The 16,674-nt window shown below is 46.1% G+C and overlaps 1 protein-coding gene across 1 annotated transcript in view; it reads right to left on the reverse strand.

Annotated features, from left to right (window-relative positions):
* The window catches only part of KHDRBS3 (KH RNA binding domain containing, signal transduction associated 3), a 157,018-nt gene that overhangs the window by 75,470 nt on the left and 64,874 nt on the right, over nt 1-16,674 (reverse strand). Inside the window, exons 2-3 of the mRNA XM_056854111.1 lie at nt 13,697-13,815; nt 1,562-1,678 (exon numbers count right to left, since the gene is read on the reverse strand). Of these exons, the coding sequence (XP_056710089.1) occupies nt 1,562-1,678; nt 13,697-13,815 (236 nt within the window). The remainder of the gene's footprint in view (nt 1-1,561; nt 1,679-13,696; nt 13,816-16,674) is intronic.

The raw sequence follows: 16,674 nt of genomic DNA on the forward strand, positions 1-16,674 counted from the left end.
TGCTTTTCTTTTTGTGGAAAGGGGTGAGGAATTGAAGAATGACTCATAGCATAAAATAATGCATTTTAAAACCCTTCCAAAATTAATGAAGCTATTCCTTGGCAAACAAGGGGCTAATTTGGAAGGAATGTCTTTTAATCTTGTTTTTCTGTTGCACAGAAGTGCTGGGCTGTCATTGTACTTTGGTGTAGAGGGGCAAGAAAAAGAAATTCCATGCACCTGCTTACAACTGTACAGCTCAGGTCACCAGGGAGCAAAAATGTCAGACTGGCAATGCCTGTACTGCTCACACTAGTGAAGGTGGCGGTCTTAACTTACAATTTCCATATACTGCAGAGCACAGATGAATATCTAAGTGTTTCAACATTTCTCTTAAACCAAAGGCCTTATTATTTTAGACTAGTGAGTAGAATCATGCCTACTGTGAGAATAAACATAAAGAAAACAATTATAGTCCTTTTCTTGCACATCTGCTTTAGAAGCCAGGAACAGACTATGGCAGAATAAATCAGCATGCAGAAAGAGGAACAAAACCAGAACCTGCAAACGCAGAACTGCGGTTTCACGAGCACTCCAGACTGTCCCTATGTTCATCAGTGAAATGTGGAAAAGTAGTATCAGAAGACTAAATGGCATGACTATGGTAGAAGAATCAGAGGGTAGCATAACACTTGCAGTAGCGCTTTCATATCCCCATTCACCAAGAGAATTAAGTGCCTTCCTACTTCACTGGCCAGAAAAGACAGGAAAGGCACACAGGCACTGCTGTAAACAGTCTCCTCTTACAGTTCACCTGGGTGATGCCTACCAATACTGAGCTCCCAAGATAACATCACTTGAAGTTTGTCCTTCACCACCAGCTGACACGGAAGTGTAGCAGGGTGGGAAAACCAACAGCGCAGTGGAGTCATGTCACACATTACAAAGGGAGGAAAGGGGAGGAGAAGAAGAGTTGGTTTTCATACACCGACTTCTCTACCTTTTAAGGAGACCCAAGCGGGCTTACAATCAATCATCTTTCCTTCCCCTCCCCACAACAGACACCTTGTGAGGTAGGTGGGGCTGAGAGAGTTCGGAGAGAACTGTGACTAGCCCAAGGTCACCCAGCAGGCTTCATGTGGAGGAGTGGGGAAACCCACCTGGTTCACTAGATTAGCCTCTGCCGCTCATGTGGAGGAGTGGGGAATCAAACCTGGTTTTCCACATTAGAGTCCACCGCACATGTGGAGGAGTAGGGAATCAAACTTGGTTCTCCAAATTAGAGTCCACTACATCCCAGGGGCTGTTTTTGGTGGCAGCCCATGTATGTCACTGCATTTAGTTCCAGCCACTTATATGGCAGTCTACAGCCATAAGTAAGGCATGCCACCGGGGATTACCATTAAAGACAAGATTATATGATGGGAGGTGAACCAGCCTGCATGCAGAACGCTGAAGGAGATGGGGTTATATATATCTTGATTTGTTTGCTTTCAGTCTCCCCAGACTATAGTAGGATCAGCCAAGAAAGGCACACAAAGCAGAACAGCGCAAACTAATGATCTTCAGCTAGCAATTTTACCTTTGCCTTGTCCCTCATGGATCCTTTTCCCAATATTGACATTTTTGTCAATGTCTCTTCTTGCAAGCGCTTCAGAGAATTGCCGCGCGGGCCCAAAAGTTTCCCCACAAAGTTGAACTGAAAGACAAAATAAAGCAATAAAAAAACTGTCCATGGCATGGAGGAGCTGCAGAGTATCGCCAGGAATGAAAAATGTTGCCGAAAACTACACTCAGCTGTTTTTGCAAAAGGAGTGGATTGCACTGTAAATTTTACAGCCACTGAAAAGGAGAAGAGAAATGCACAGAAAAATTATCACTGTTGCTGTATTTAGCCATACCCAGACCTGCATTCAAAAGAGGATCAACGGAAGACCATTTAAACCACAGTTCCAACCAACAATAAGTAGATAACTTACAGTCAAGAACCACAATTTGTATGACACATGTTAAGTATCAGCAGTAAATCATAAACACCAGCTCAAAGGACATTCCATTGTTACTGGCAACCATGGATGCTACTACACATGCCTGAGGGGCAACATCTAGGGCTTACCAGGCCTATGGTTGAGGGTAGTGACAGTTCTTTTCTTTTCTAGCCAAGGAAAGCCAGCATGGTATAGTGGTTAAGAGCAGGTGGACTCGGATCTGGAGAAAACAGAGTTGCACTTACCTGTAACTGCTGTTCATTGATGTCTTCGGTGCAGACACACATGTGGGACTGCGCCTGCGCGCAGGCCTGCCGCCGGAAAAAATTCAATAGCCTTAGTCCTCCACCGGGGATGCCCCTCCCTCACAGGCGGGGCCGGCCTTCGCGCCGTGCAGCCCGCATGCTACTGGGCGGGGCATCCCCTTCCCTCCTCAGTTCCTTCTCCGCCGCCGACCAAGACTGGAATACACGAACCAGCTATAACTTAATCCCTTCATTTAATAATTTGTTTCTCTTCTTTTCTTTTCTTTTTTTTTAGGTCGACAGCGGGGTCGGAAGGGAGGGATGTGTGTCTGCACCGAAGACATCAATGAACAGCAGTTACAGGTAAGTGCAACTCTGTTTTCATCTTCTGTCTTCGGTGCAGCCCCACATGTGGGATATTAGCAAGCTTACCCAGTAGGTGGTGGGGTCGACTCAGGAAAAAAGGGTCTGCAGAACTGCTCTACCCACTGCTGCATCCTTCCTGGCCTGCAGGTCCAGAGCGTAGTGCTTCACAAAGGTGTCTTCCGAAGACCACGTCGCCGCTCTGCAGATGTCGCCCACAGGAACTTTTCTATGGAGAGCAGCAGAAGAACCCTGCGCCCTGGTGGAATGCGCCCTAATGCCCAAGGGGCATGTCACCTTCGCCTGTTTATAGGCTATTCTAACCGCCGTGACCACCCACCTCGCTATAGATTGGGCTGAGGCGGCTTTACCTTTCTTGGGACCCTGATAGCATACAAACAGGGACTTGGACCTTCTAAACTGTTTGGTACGGTCAATGTAATAAAGGAGAGCCCTTTTTACATCAAGGGTATGTAGCGTCCTCTCTGCTTGAGAGGAAGGATTGGGGAAAAACACAGGTAGAACTAAATCTTGAGCTAGGTGAAAGGAAGAGATCACCTTGGGTTTAAATCTAAAACTAGGGTGGAGGACCACCCTTTCATTATAAACCCTGAGAAAGGGGCTATCAATACGAAGGGCTGCCAGCTCCCCTACTCTCCTAGTTGATGTCACAGCCACCAGGAAGGCTATTTTAGCCGACAAAAACGACAGGTGTACCTGAGCTAAAGGCTCAAAGGGTGCTAGCATCAGTTTGGCTAGGACCAGGGAGAGTGACCATTGGGGCGTTAGTATAGGAGTAGGAGGAAATAAATTATTAAGACCCTTCAGAAAGCGTTTTGCAAGGGGATGGGAGAAAACTGTATAACCCTCCACCTTATCGTGGAAGGCTGAAATTGCAGCCAAATGTACCCTTATGGATGAGACTGCCAGTCCCCTCTTGGTTAATTCCAACAAATAATCCAAGATCTTAGGAACAGGGCAGGTAAAGGGAGAAAAACTTTCCTGATCCGCCCAGGCTAAAAATCTATCCCACTTCCTGTCATACAAATAACGAGTCGAGGGCCTTCTAGCTTGCAAAAGGACCTCCTGAACCGGCTGTGAACAACCCACTAATGAGAGGGAAGGATTCTCCACGCCATGAGGTGTAGTCTCTGTACATCGTGATGGGCCAGTTCCCCCCAGCGAAGTAGGTTCGGGTGGTCTGGAAGTGGCTTGTAATTCCCCCCCGCCAGGTGTGTAAGAAGGGTGAACCATATCTGTCTCGGCCATCGGGGTGCTATGAGAATGCAGTCGGTGTTGTCTGCAGCTATTTTCCCCAGAACTCGGGCAAGCAGGGGGAATGGGGGGAAGGCGTAAAACAGGCGGTTCGACCAAACAAGCTGGAAGGCGTCTCCCAGGGACAAGGGGTCGCTCCCCGCGAGAGAGCAGAATTCTACCGCTTTCTTGTTGCCCCTGGTCGCAAACAGGTCTATCTGAGGAGTGCCCCATTCTTGGAAAATGGGGAGGATAAACTGATCCTGTAGTTCCCATTCGTGGTTTGTGGTAAAAACCCTGCTCAAGGAATCCGCCCAGGTGTTGTGGATCCCCGCTATATGCATGGCACGTAGGTCTATGTTGTGTCTCCCAGCTATTGCCCAGATCCTCTGGGCTTCCCTGGAGAGAGGAATGGAACCTGTGCCCCCTTGTTTGTTTACATAAAACACTGTGCAGGAGTTGTCCGATTGTAAAAGTGTTCTCGAGTTCTGGAGGATATCTGAGAATGAGGTAAGAACATAACGCACAGCTCTCAGTTCTAGAAAATTAATGTGCATAGACAACTCACTAGGAGACCATCTATCCTGAACATAGTGACTCCCGCAATGACCACCCCAACCTTCCATAGAGGCGTCTGTGGTGACTGTAAAACTTGGAGTCCAAAACCCCAGAGGGATCCCTTTAAGAAGATTAGGCTCAGAGAGCCACCATTGTAGTGATCGCAGAATAGGCCTAGGGATAGACAGTCTATACCACTTGGAGTGGCGAGAGCAGTCGTAGGACCTAATGAACCAATTTTGCAGTTCCCTCATCTTAAGCCTGGCTAGAGGGGTCACTGCAGTGGTCGATGCCATTAGGCCTAATAATCTCTGTATAGAGACTACTGGTTGGTGTCTATATCTCATAAAAAGATGGACTAGCCTCTTAATGGAGGACACCCTCTCAGTGGGGAGGAATGCCCGACCTGCTGTGGAATCTAACACGGCACCAATAAACTGAGCTCTGGGAGAAGGGCTTAATTTAGACTTTTTCAAGCTGACCATCAGTCCCAACTTTGAACAGGTAGAGAGAACCAGCTGCAAATTGACGGAGAGAGACTCAGGGCTAGAAGCCGTGAGCAGCCAATCGTCAAGGTAGGGATAAATCGTGCATCCCTGGTCTCTGAGGAAGGACATAACTACCGCCATGCATTTCGTAAATACTCTGGGGGCCGTGGCAAGGCCGAAAGGGAGGACAGAATATTGAAAAAATTCAGACCCATAACGAAACATTAAGAAGTGTCGATGTTCAGGGTGGATGGAAATATGGAAGTAAGCGTCCTTCAGGTCCAAAACTGCGAACCATGTATGAGGTGAAATAAGTTCCATCACAGAGGGTAGGGAAACCATTCTGAACTTGGAAACTCGTAAATATTTATTCAAAAATCTAAGATCAATAATGGGTCTAGAGCCCCCATCCTTCTTATCAACCATAAAGATACGAGAAAAGAATCCCAAACATGGGAGGTTAACTTTTTCAACAGCACCCTTCAGGAGAAGTTCACCTAGTTGGGGTGCAAATTCTGGGAGTGGGTTGTCTGCCGCAGAACTGGCAGAGAAACAAGTAGGGATGGATTTAAACTCCAGGTGGTAACCCTGGGAAATAACCCTGAGAACCCAGGTATCAGCGCAGATAGCTTGCCAGGCCTCAGAAAACTTAGCCAACCTATTCATGAACGGTAGTCCCTCCTCTGAGGGTTGCGGAAATAGTCAGAACTTTTGTGAGGGTTGTCTCTGATCCTTGTTCTGGGGGTTAGGGTGAGAGCGTTGCTTGAAACCGTGTTTTGGTCTAGGTTGCTGATGTTGGAATTTATCCTGTGGAGGATACGGGTGAAATCTTTGAAATCTCTGGTATCTGTTGAAGGATGGGCCGAAAGATTGTTGACGATATTGAGGTTTGTCCCTCTGTTGTTGGTGAAAAGGAGGAGCTACCCCTAGAGAACGGGCGGTCTGGCGGTCCTTCTTGAGATTCGTGAGAAATTCTGTGGTAGATGAAGCAAACAGGGTATCGCCTTCAAATGGGAGATCCTCGATAAGTGATCTCGTGTCCAACGGAAGGGCAGTAGAGCGAAGCCAAGAGTGGCGACGTAGGGTGATTGCTGAAGCCATCGTTCTAGCTGCACTATCTGCAGCATGTTTGCCTGCGTTGATCTGCTGTCTCGATAAGCGAGTGGCCTCTGCTTGGATAAGACGCATGGCATTCTTAGACTCCTCTGGAAGCAGGTCAATATGGGGGGCAGCCTTCTCCCACAAAAAAAGCTGGTACCCCCCCCCATGATGGTTTGATAGTTGGATATACGGAAACTCAGGGCAGAGGAGGTGTATGTCCGTCTGCCCAGCTGATCGAGTCGTTTACTCTCCTTGTCGGCAGGGGTTGAATGTGGTCCCTGGCGCTGCCGAGATTGCATCTCCGTGGTCACTATGGAGGAGGGCGGAGGGTGGATTGTGAGGAATTCAGCCGACTCAGATTTTGTCCTATACAGGTTTTCCACCTTCTTGGAAGAGGCTGGTAAGGAAGCAGGTTTCTTCCAGAGAGATGTGGCTATCTCTGAGAGGCCCTCCAGTATGGGGAAGGCAGCAATGCCCGGTGTATCGGGGTAGAGACGACTAAGGATCTTGTCCTTAGGCCTATTGTCCGTTGTGGAGATATTAATGTCCAATGCTTCAGCCATCCTTATCATTTGCTCCGTCCGGAGCCTGAGATCTTCAGATGGTGAAATAGCCTCTGTGTCCCCTACCAGTTCATCTGGTGAGGGTTCTGATACATCCTCAGAGCTTTCATCCCTTGACTGTTTCCTCCAGTTCGGATTCCGGTCTAGGAGTGCGCTGAGTCAGAGGGGTAAATGGAGAGGGTAATTGAGGTGTATGAAGGACCACTGGTTCGCCTCTGATGGAAAGCCGTCTGAAGCGGCAGAATTCGATCCAGTCCTTGACCAACTCTGGGGAGATTGTGGGCCCAGAGGTGGAGGGAGCTGGTTGGAAAATTTGTTGTGGTACCGAGGGGGTCGGTACCATAGAGGCTGGGTCTAGCGGGTCCGGATCCGTAATCAAGAGAGGGTCCTCGAGGGGATCCAAGTCTGCTTCAGAGAAGGAGTGGAACGGCGAGTCCAGGTGAGGCGAGGGCGTCCTCGGTACCGAAGGTGGTACCGAGGGCGGTGCCGATGGTGGTACCGAGGGCGGTGCCGATGGTGGTACCGAGTGCGGTGCCGATGGTGGTACCGAGTGCGGTGCCGATGGTGGTACCGAGGGCGGTACCGGGATGGAGACGTCCGGTGCCAGGGGTCTTGGTGTCTCCGCAGGCCTCTTATACACTGGATGGCCGGAGCTAGACGGCTTGTCAAGATGTTTCGTCTTGCGTTTGTGCTTCTTATGGCTCCGGGACGGATCCGAGGAGGTCGGATCCGAGGGTCTCGGTGTCGAACTGGTACCAGGGATCGGTACCGATCTAGTCGACTGCGTGTCTCCCGGGGTCCTAGAACCCGTCGAAGGGGAGGGAGCCGAGAGAGCCTTTTTCCACAATTCGGCGCTCAGCCGGTGCGCGCGAGCATTGCGAGACCGGGTAGAGAAGCCTTGGCATATGGAGCATTTAGACACGTTGTGACCTTCGCCTAAGCAAGTTAAGCAGAGTTCATGTTGATCTGAGTGCGGTATCTTGGCCGGGCACTTCTTACAGATCTTAAAGGGGGCCTTAGAGGCCATCACGTATTCAGCTTATTTGTTAACGTCCTTTAGTTACTTATTTTATTTTTAAGTTTCTTTCTTCTTATCTTTTTTTTTTTTTTTTTTTTGGTAGGAAAGAGAAGGAGGGCCGGGCGCGGCCCACAGAACTTACGAACTCGGAGAGGTAAGGCAAGGAGCTCCAATCCAGGCGGCGGCAAAAAAGGAACTGAGGAGGGAAGGGGATGCCCCGCCCAGTAGCATGCGGGCTGCACGGCGCGAAGGCCGGCCCTGCCTGTGAGGGAGGGGCATCCCCGGTGGAGGACTAAGGCTATTGAATTTTTTCCGGCGGCAGGCCTGCGCGCAGGCGCAGTCCCACATGTGGGGCTGCACCGAAGACAGAAGATGAACTGGATTTGTTTCCCCACTCCTATCCTTGGAGAAAATAAACGTGTCTCCACGAGCTACTCAGTGCGTCCATTGTCTAACTCTTCTCTTAAAACTGCCCATTTATTCCTACTCTCATTAGTGATCCCCAACTTGGCTTCCATCAACGTGCTTTCTAGTGCCCATTTGTTTCTTCTCCAAAGAATCTCTTCACTAAAGCAAGGAGCCTACTCTGGCTTTACCCCAACACACTGGAGTAAGAAGTGATTTAAAAAGGCCCATGAGGATCACCTTTACGCCTACAGGGAGCACCTAACTGGAAATAGTTGCCTCCATCACTAGAAGATGTTTGGCTTGGAACCACTCTTAACATTCTGTGGAACATTTCAACGTTTCGTGAATGGATTTACTCCATATTTGGAATGGTCCCACATACTCAATGGAAGCCATTTTTTGTGGTTCTCACTACGTGTTCTCAAAATTCCAAAAATGCCCACAGGCTCAATGAGGTTGTGGACCTCTCCTCTACATCCTGTTTAATTCCCCTCTGATGGGCAGAGTGAATTCAGGAGGTTCATCTGCACCACCCTTGCTGCACAGTAGAGACTGTACCGTTCCAGACGGCATTCAGAGATACAAGTTACTAATTTTGCTGGCTCTGCTGGCCTCTGGCTCTTTTTCCCTTCGAATTTGTTAGATTATTTGTTGTCATGTTTGAGATTTTGTGTTAAATATTTTGCTTGATCCTAACAGCAAAAAGATGGGTGTCAGGCCTGTGTCTCAGTTGCTTTCGTTTTCCCACTGACCAGCTCTCAAGGACTGTTATGCATACCTAAACTCTTTTGAAGCTGTGAGAACCACAGAACTGTTTGTGTTTTGTAATCTCTTGCTTTTTTCCATGCTTTTATATTACCAAGTGCAAGCCAACAAGCTCCATTGCTGTCACCTTTTCTTTGTGCTCTGTTAACCTATTTGACCAGTAAAAACCAACTTCTTTGGACCTGACTGTCTCTGATGTGGTTTATGGTTTAGATGGGCCAAGGGCTTACAATGGGATGAAAATTGTTTCAACAGATACAGCATCCACATTTTGAAATATACGGGAACATCTACCAGGCATCTACACTACTCACCTTTAGGCATCTCCTGAAAACTGTTATGACCAAGTCATTGGTGGCCAATGGGCTTGCTTCTTGTTCTTATTTCTTGCTTTTATTGGCAAAAAGTGTCCCTGCTCTTTGTCAAAAGCAAATGATTTGCAAGTCTTTATTGGGCAGAAAGGTGACTACAAATGCTTGAAGACACTAAATGGGACAAACTGTTTCCACAATGGAAGAAAACAAGCAGTGATTCTCCTAAAATCTGTATGGGGTTCCTGAGATCCAACTTTTTCAATCAGGGATGAATGGTGGGGTGCAATAATATAACATAAGAAAGCCCATGCTGGATCAAACCAAGGTCCATCTAGTCCAGCAGTCTGTTCACACAGTGGCCAACCACGTGCCTCTAGGAAGCCCACTAACAAGACGACTGCAGCAGCATTCTCCTGCCTGTGTTCCAAATCACCGAATAGGCATGCTCCTCTGATGCCCATTCAGGATGTTAAAAGCTAAAGTGGACTCCAAAGGACTTCCAGAAGGATCTCTCCAAAGTTGCTGAACCGTACACATGGCAAATGAGGCTAGACGTAACAATATTTGAAGTAATGCACAGGGTGTGGAGGATTCTATCTTCTTATTTATTATTTCAATTGAACCAGCTGAGACTATCTCAGGAAGAGATCTTGTGGTTGTGGTGGACATGAAAACACCATCTCAGTGTGTAGCAGCAAAAAATATCAAATTCATCTCGGGTGAAGAAAATGTACTGAAAATGAAGGGTCCAGAAATATATTATTAAAAATTTAATCTATAGCGCAACCACATTTGGAATGCACCGGATAGACAGTTATGGAACAGCGTGTGCTGTATTGGCAGCCTCGTCTCTATAAAATATCACAGCACTGAGAAAGGCACAGAAAATAGCAAAGTAATCAAAGTGCTGGAATACCTACTTTATGAGTAGTCTAATATTTGGAGTTCATAGTCTTCAGGGAGGGGGGATTTCAAGGGGGAAGGATACGACAAAAGTTCATGAAGTTGTGAATCGTCAAGACAGGGAGATTTCCCTGACCTAATGCTAGAATTTGGGGTAACCTAATTAAACTGATTCAAAAGAAACAAGGGGAAATTCTTGTTAATGAACATATTTAATTTGTGGAATTCACTGCAGCAGGATTAGATGATGGTCAGTAGCTTAAATGGATTCTGAGAAGGATAAAGGAGATCCCAAATCAATGGTTCTTAGCTGTGATAGCTAAATGAATCTCCAGACAGTATTCCTGTCCAAATAGTAGGGACATACAGTGGGGAAGAGCTTTTCCCTTCCCCTGCTGCACACTGCTGGAAACAGAAGGCAGGACTTGATAGATCCTCGTTCTGATCTTTATTGGCTTGTATGTGTTCTTTTTTTTTACTTTAATCTCTTTGTAACTAAATTTAAAAAGTTAAAGAATGTAGATGAAGTTCTCTTGTGCTTCAAGGGGCTCAGACTGAGTATCTGTTACATGCCGCACCAGCGGCCACTCCTGAATGCAGAGAATGTTATGAAAAAAGCAAAGACTTTAAGACACCCCTAAAGAAAAGAAAAAACAAACAAACAAACATGGCACCCATCATGAAAAACCCTGGGGAGGCAATACCTGCTGCTGCAATGCAGGAGCGACTCATAATTTTTTTTTTTTTTTAGCTGAAGCAGTTTTGTTGAGACTGAAGCATATAACCAGGCCTCGAAGCCAGCGCAGGGCTGATGAAGATGTAACAGTAGTTTGGCTGTCAGCTAGACTGTTTATAGTGGGAGCAGTTGTCAGGAGTTGTGTGCAAGGACCATGCTCTCTGCCCATCATCACACATCCCATTTTACTTTGGGCCAGCATTACTCCTGGAGGAAATCCACCCTGCTTGGTAAGAGAAGAAGAGGAGTTGGTTTTTATATGCCGACTTTCTCTGCCACTTAAGGGAGAATCAAACCGGCTTACAATCACCGTCCTCCCCACAACAGACACCCTGTGAGGTAGGTGGGGCTGACAAAGTTCATAGAGAACTGAGACTAGCCCAAGGTCACCCAGCGGGCTTCATGAGTAGGAGTGGGGAAACCAACCCGGTCCTCCAGATGACCTCCGCTGCTCATGTGGAGGAGTGGGGACTCAAACCCAGTTCACCAGATTAGAGAGCAGTATGAGGCCAATCCAAAACTAGACTTGTTGTTTCTGGCATGCACCTCAGGGAACGACAGTGGTCAGATATAATGCTGACCCAAAGTAAAGGGGTGGGGGAGAATGGGGGAGGTTTCTGAGTGAGCCGGGAGAAACTAAGTGAATGAAAGACTGAAACCTATTCCTAATACTTGTGAATCTAATGGCTCTAATAACCTGATTCAGTGTAAGACAACTTCATGTGTATGTGCTGCCAGGGTGGGCTTCCTAGAGGCACCAGGTTGGCCACTGTGTGAACAGACTGCTGGACTTGATGGACCTTAGTGTGATCCAGCATGGCCTTTCTTATGTTCTTAAGGTCCCAAGTTCAATCCTTGGAATCTCCAGTTAAAAGGACCAGGCAGTAAGTGATGCGAAAGACCTCTGCCGGAGATCTTGGAGAGCTGCTGCTGGTTTGAGTAGACAGTACTGGCCTGAACGGACTGATGGTCTGACTCAGTATATGGCAGTTTCATGTGACATATGCACTGGCCTTTAGCTGCCACAGGCTCTCCAAAGAATTCTGGTAATTATAGTTCTTAGCCCGGTCTCATCAGCTCTTTGCCGGTAAGCAGGGTCAGCCCTGGTTGGCAAACCAGCTTTGTTCATCGCTTGCCTTCTACCCCCAAGAACTCATGACAGCAAACAGCTTCAAGTATTAACAACAAATCTAGATTCCCAGGATTCTTTAAAAAAAATGGCGACAATTAAGCCAAGATGGTTATTGTTTATTTTGTAGAGGTAGCCTCAGACAATTAGTAAGAGCTCTTAAAAAAAAGAGACATCAATAATGCCTCGTCAACAATTCACCTCATTTTATTAAAAACAATCATTGCTTAAATTGGTGCTCCATAGTTAACTTATGTAAAGATCTACTTTGCAGTTTAATGGAACAGTGGTCAATATATTTCAAAAGACTGTCACGATTTAACGATTATAAGGCTTCTTTTGCAGTCTGAAATACAGGGCCAGGTATGCTATTAAGGGAAAGCCATATGCATAAATCTTCGGTGCATTCCTAAATGAGGGATTATTCATTTACAGTAAACCATGCAAGGAATCCACTGCACAATGTCAAGCAGCTATTGCGCAATATAAATCAGAAGACAGAACATTCATACAGACCCAAAATATCAATTAGGAAATAGCCAACCTTAGTTCTGTTACTTTATGTAAGCAGTTACTTTATGTAAGCAAGAACTCTTCATTTATTTTTTAAAAGGGGCACATGGTAATAACACCGGTGCTGCTCTCTGCAATCTTCCCACATAACCGCAGCACTGCGAATAGTGTTTACAATCTAAAATATAGATTTTAATGCATAATTAATTGCTGTTGTTGAACTCGCCTTCCCTTTAATATCAATAAAGATATCTGCCCACTTGGCTCTTCTTATTGGGAGACCTCAGATGCCAGAGAGAAACCAAAGCTACTCCTTGCAGAAACAAAGGAGAGAACAGGGCACTTGCTAACACAAAGTACATACGTACCTGCACATTTGCTTGCCCCTCCAAGTATCAATAAGACTCCTAAGAAATCATTGGAAAGGGAGCCAGCAAGTAAAAAAACAACAACTAGGCCTTAGTGGACACTAGCTGTGGTCCTTGGGCCCACATGGGTCGTTTATGCATGAGTACTTTCACTCACGTTCATCCCCCGTCTGTCTCGGTTGTTCCTTGGAGTTAAGGATGATTTTTCCCTCCATTAGAGATGACCATGCTGCTAGCCCTCACAAATCCCGGGACTTCCCGTCCCTCTATTAACCCGAATTTTCCCCCTCCCCAGAGCTCAGCCCGTTTGAAATCCCCATGCATAAGGCAAAGTGCGGGACACAGAAGCTTGGTTTCTTTCACAGCAATCAGACAGCCAATTACAAAACAGCATGTCAAGGGACGGGGATTCAAATACTTCCTACTTCCTTGGAGTTCTTTCTGAGCAGAAGAAAGGCTTTTAAAAACCAGGCTTGGGTTTCCCTCCCCACCCCCATTCCTTTCAAATAGCTCCTGTTTTTGTTCTTAACACACTCTTAAAATGCTTTTTATGAAGCAATTGGGTTTTGGGGGGGACTTTTCTCTTACAACAGCCAATTACAAAGCAGCATTTCAAGGGGCAGGGATTCAAATTACTTCCTGATTTGCGCTTGGAGACTGCTGGTGCATAGACTCCCAGCAGAAAAGTGTGGGTCCAGCGAGCAAGGAACCTCAGCTACCATTAATAAGCAATCATGGTCTCCTTCTCCAGAACACAGTACCAAGATTGGAGACATCCAGGACAGTTCCTTGTGACCTAGATATTAAGTGAAATAACAACTATGCTTTGCTCTTTTGTCTATAAATCAGGATGCTAAACCATGATCAGTTAACAAATCTGGCTAGTAGGTAAGAAAAACAAGCCAGGGTTACGTTGCGGTGATGAATCGCACAACACAGAGCCATTTAAAACATGCATTGAACACACATCCATCAAATTCTAACTTGTCATCACTCAACATACCTTTGGAAACTGTTTCACTGGAATCAATACTTTCTGTCCCAGTTTCATATTTTTGTTAATCACTACATCAATATATTTTTCTTCTTCCTTTTCTTCCCCTTTTTGAAATTTCTCGATTTCTGCAACAAGAGAAAAGATCAGACGTTTTAGTAGGAATATATACGAATCATGTTTAAGCCAATGAACCCCTACCTTGGTAGGGTAATAGTGGGGCAGAAATCTAATAAAATAAATAAAACATTTACAACAATCAGTTGGCAACGTATCAGGGTAATTCTGAAGATTTTGTTTGCATTGCTCCGCATTTGTTAGATGAGGGTAAGGTACAGCCCATAAAACCCAACTTTCAATTAAATTTTCAGTTGTTCCCCCTCATGGTTATGTATAGATTGGGTGGGGGAGTAAAACAGCCTGCATATTACTCCTAGCTCAGGTGGCTTCCTTCGCTATTTGATCCTCACAACAATCTTGTGAGGTGGGCGAGGTGGAAACTGCATGGCTGAGCCAAAGTGACAAAAAGCTCCATGGTGGGATTTGAACTAATGTCTTCCCAGTCCCAGGTGCATTTAGTGTCAGACACCCCAGTGATTCTCAGGTACTCAGAACAGGAAACAATAAAATGATCTTTTGTTAAGTGCAGTTCTTTATTGACCTCCTAACTTGCATTTCTCACAAAGTCAGATTCTATGGACCGAGGTTCCATGGGACATTTTGTAAGAAAAATCAAATTCAACAAGCATAGGAATAGCACATAAATTTCCACAACCCTGGGAAATTATGCCAATATTGTCCCATAGTGCGACTCGTTTGGGAGAACCACAAAAGTGTTGGTAGGGAGAAATGCCGTATTTCCAAGATGTTCTTCCGTAAAGAACTAGTTTCCCCAACTCAACCTTATAGATTCCAAACAAACCTTGATTTGAGCATTTGACTTCTGTTGCATTCTTTATACCACCTAAAATGTTTAGCCCCTCCACCAAGAGCTGGGGGACCTATTCAAAATGTGTATGCTTTGGAAATGTCAAGATCAGTCACAACTCAGTCACTGAGAAATAGTATCTGTAGCTAGGCTGAATGCTATACGAAATTAAGAAATTCTCTGTTTGGTACTTGCATACAAAAAGCCATTAAATACTATTAATCAACCCTATGCAACCCAAGTAGCAATGTAAGCATCAACAGTAACATTCCTGTTACTGTGCCTACCGAGGTCTGTCCACCCCAAAATTGTGCCCCTGTGGGTCAAAGGCCTCCCAGGAATATCACTGAGCTTGGAGAAGGGGGCTACAGGGAGAAGAGAAGCAGCAAACTCAAGGTATTCTCCCTACTGAAAGTGCCTACTGCAAGAGGAACTGAACATGGCACCTTCTGCATGCCAACCAGATGCACTATTACTGGGCTATGGCCCTCCACAATTTGCGCTATCTCTTTAAGTGAATGCTACTGCTCAGGAGTTTTCTGCAGATTCAGGACTACCAAAATTAACTTCTTCAGTACTTTGATCCTCAAAAGGACACAAGAAGAGCCCCTGCTGGATCAGACCAGTGTGGTGTAGTGGTTAAGAGCGGTGGTTTGGAGCGGTGGACTCTGATCTGGAGATCAGGGTTCGATTCCCCGTTCCTCCACATGAGTGGCGGAGAATAATCTGATGAACCGGGTTGACTTCCCCACTCTTCCACATAAAGCCAGCTGGGTAACCGTGGGCGAGTCACAGCTCTCTTAGAGCTCTCTCAGCCCCAACTACCTCGCAGGGTGTCTGTTGTGGGGAGGGGAAGGGAAGGTGATTGTAAGCCGGTTTGATTCTTCCTAAAGTGGCAGAGAAAGTCGGCATATAAAAACCAACTCTCCTGCTTCTTCTACCAGAGGTCTACCTAGTCCAGCATCCTGTCTCACACAGCGGCCAACCATCTGCCCTGGATGACTAAATAAAAAGGAGACAAAGGCATCGGCCTTCCCCGATGCTGCTGCCCACCGAAAGGAGAGGGTGACAGGAAGTTTCAGGATACAGGTAAACCAGGTTTTAAATCTGTTTTAAATTCCAGGCTTTAAATCAAACTGCCCTCCTCTCAAGCACATTTGACCTTGGTGGTTTTATCCTGTTTCTCTTTTAGGAACCGTTGCCCAATGTGAGCCCTCAAGGAAGGGGACAGATTAGTCCAAATGTGTGTTTCTTTTTTTTAAAAAAAAGATGGACTAGGTCTTTCTTCGACCTGCAAGAACAACATTCTGAGAGTGTTAAATTACAAGCAGCCTCAAATGAATAAAAAACCTATTTCTCGCCTCCTACTCATTTCAATTTTAAAGCCACACACACATAATTGAACTGAGGACATGAAATTTATTGCTCACTTCTGGGACCAAAAAAACCCCAGCTCACACACAACATAGCTCTTAAAATAATTGTCTTGCTGGATCAGAACAAGATGCATCCAGCCCAGAAACTCAAACCATGCCATGGTGATGCGCCTTTCCTCTTGGCTCCTCCCACAGCATCAGTCTCAAGTATACTGCATCAGTACACGGAAGTTCCATTTAAGTTATCACCGAGAAACAGTGCAGTATAAAGGGCAATGGAAGTGACTGAATATATGTATCTTTAAAAAAAAGAAAATAAATCATCTAAACAACATGTTGTAAAGCTATCTTGGGGTAGTGAATGCTAAGCATAAAACAAGTTGAATAAGAATACCATATTTTCCTGTGTATAAGATGACCTTTTTTTCCCCAAAAATTTTTTGTCCAAAATTGGGGGTCGTCTTATACACGGACAGCTGACGGGCAGGGTGGGTGGCGACCGGTTTGAACACCGGCCAGCCAGGGCAACAGGCCTCTTTCGCCTCTGGCTCTCTTCCCACCCGTCAGCTGTTTGGAGAGGGTGCGCACCACGCTGCCAGAGTAGCCCCCAAGCCCGAAGGTAGGCCTCGGTCTGCCCAGAGCCTGTGCGCCCCTTACAAACGGCAGTTGGCAGGGCTCCCCTC

This window comes from Euleptes europaea, chromosome 8 (genome assembly GCF_029931775.1).
Source record: "Euleptes europaea isolate rEulEur1 chromosome 8, rEulEur1.hap1, whole genome shotgun sequence".
Classification (NCBI taxonomy): domain Eukaryota; kingdom Metazoa; phylum Chordata; class Lepidosauria; order Squamata; family Sphaerodactylidae; genus Euleptes; species Euleptes europaea.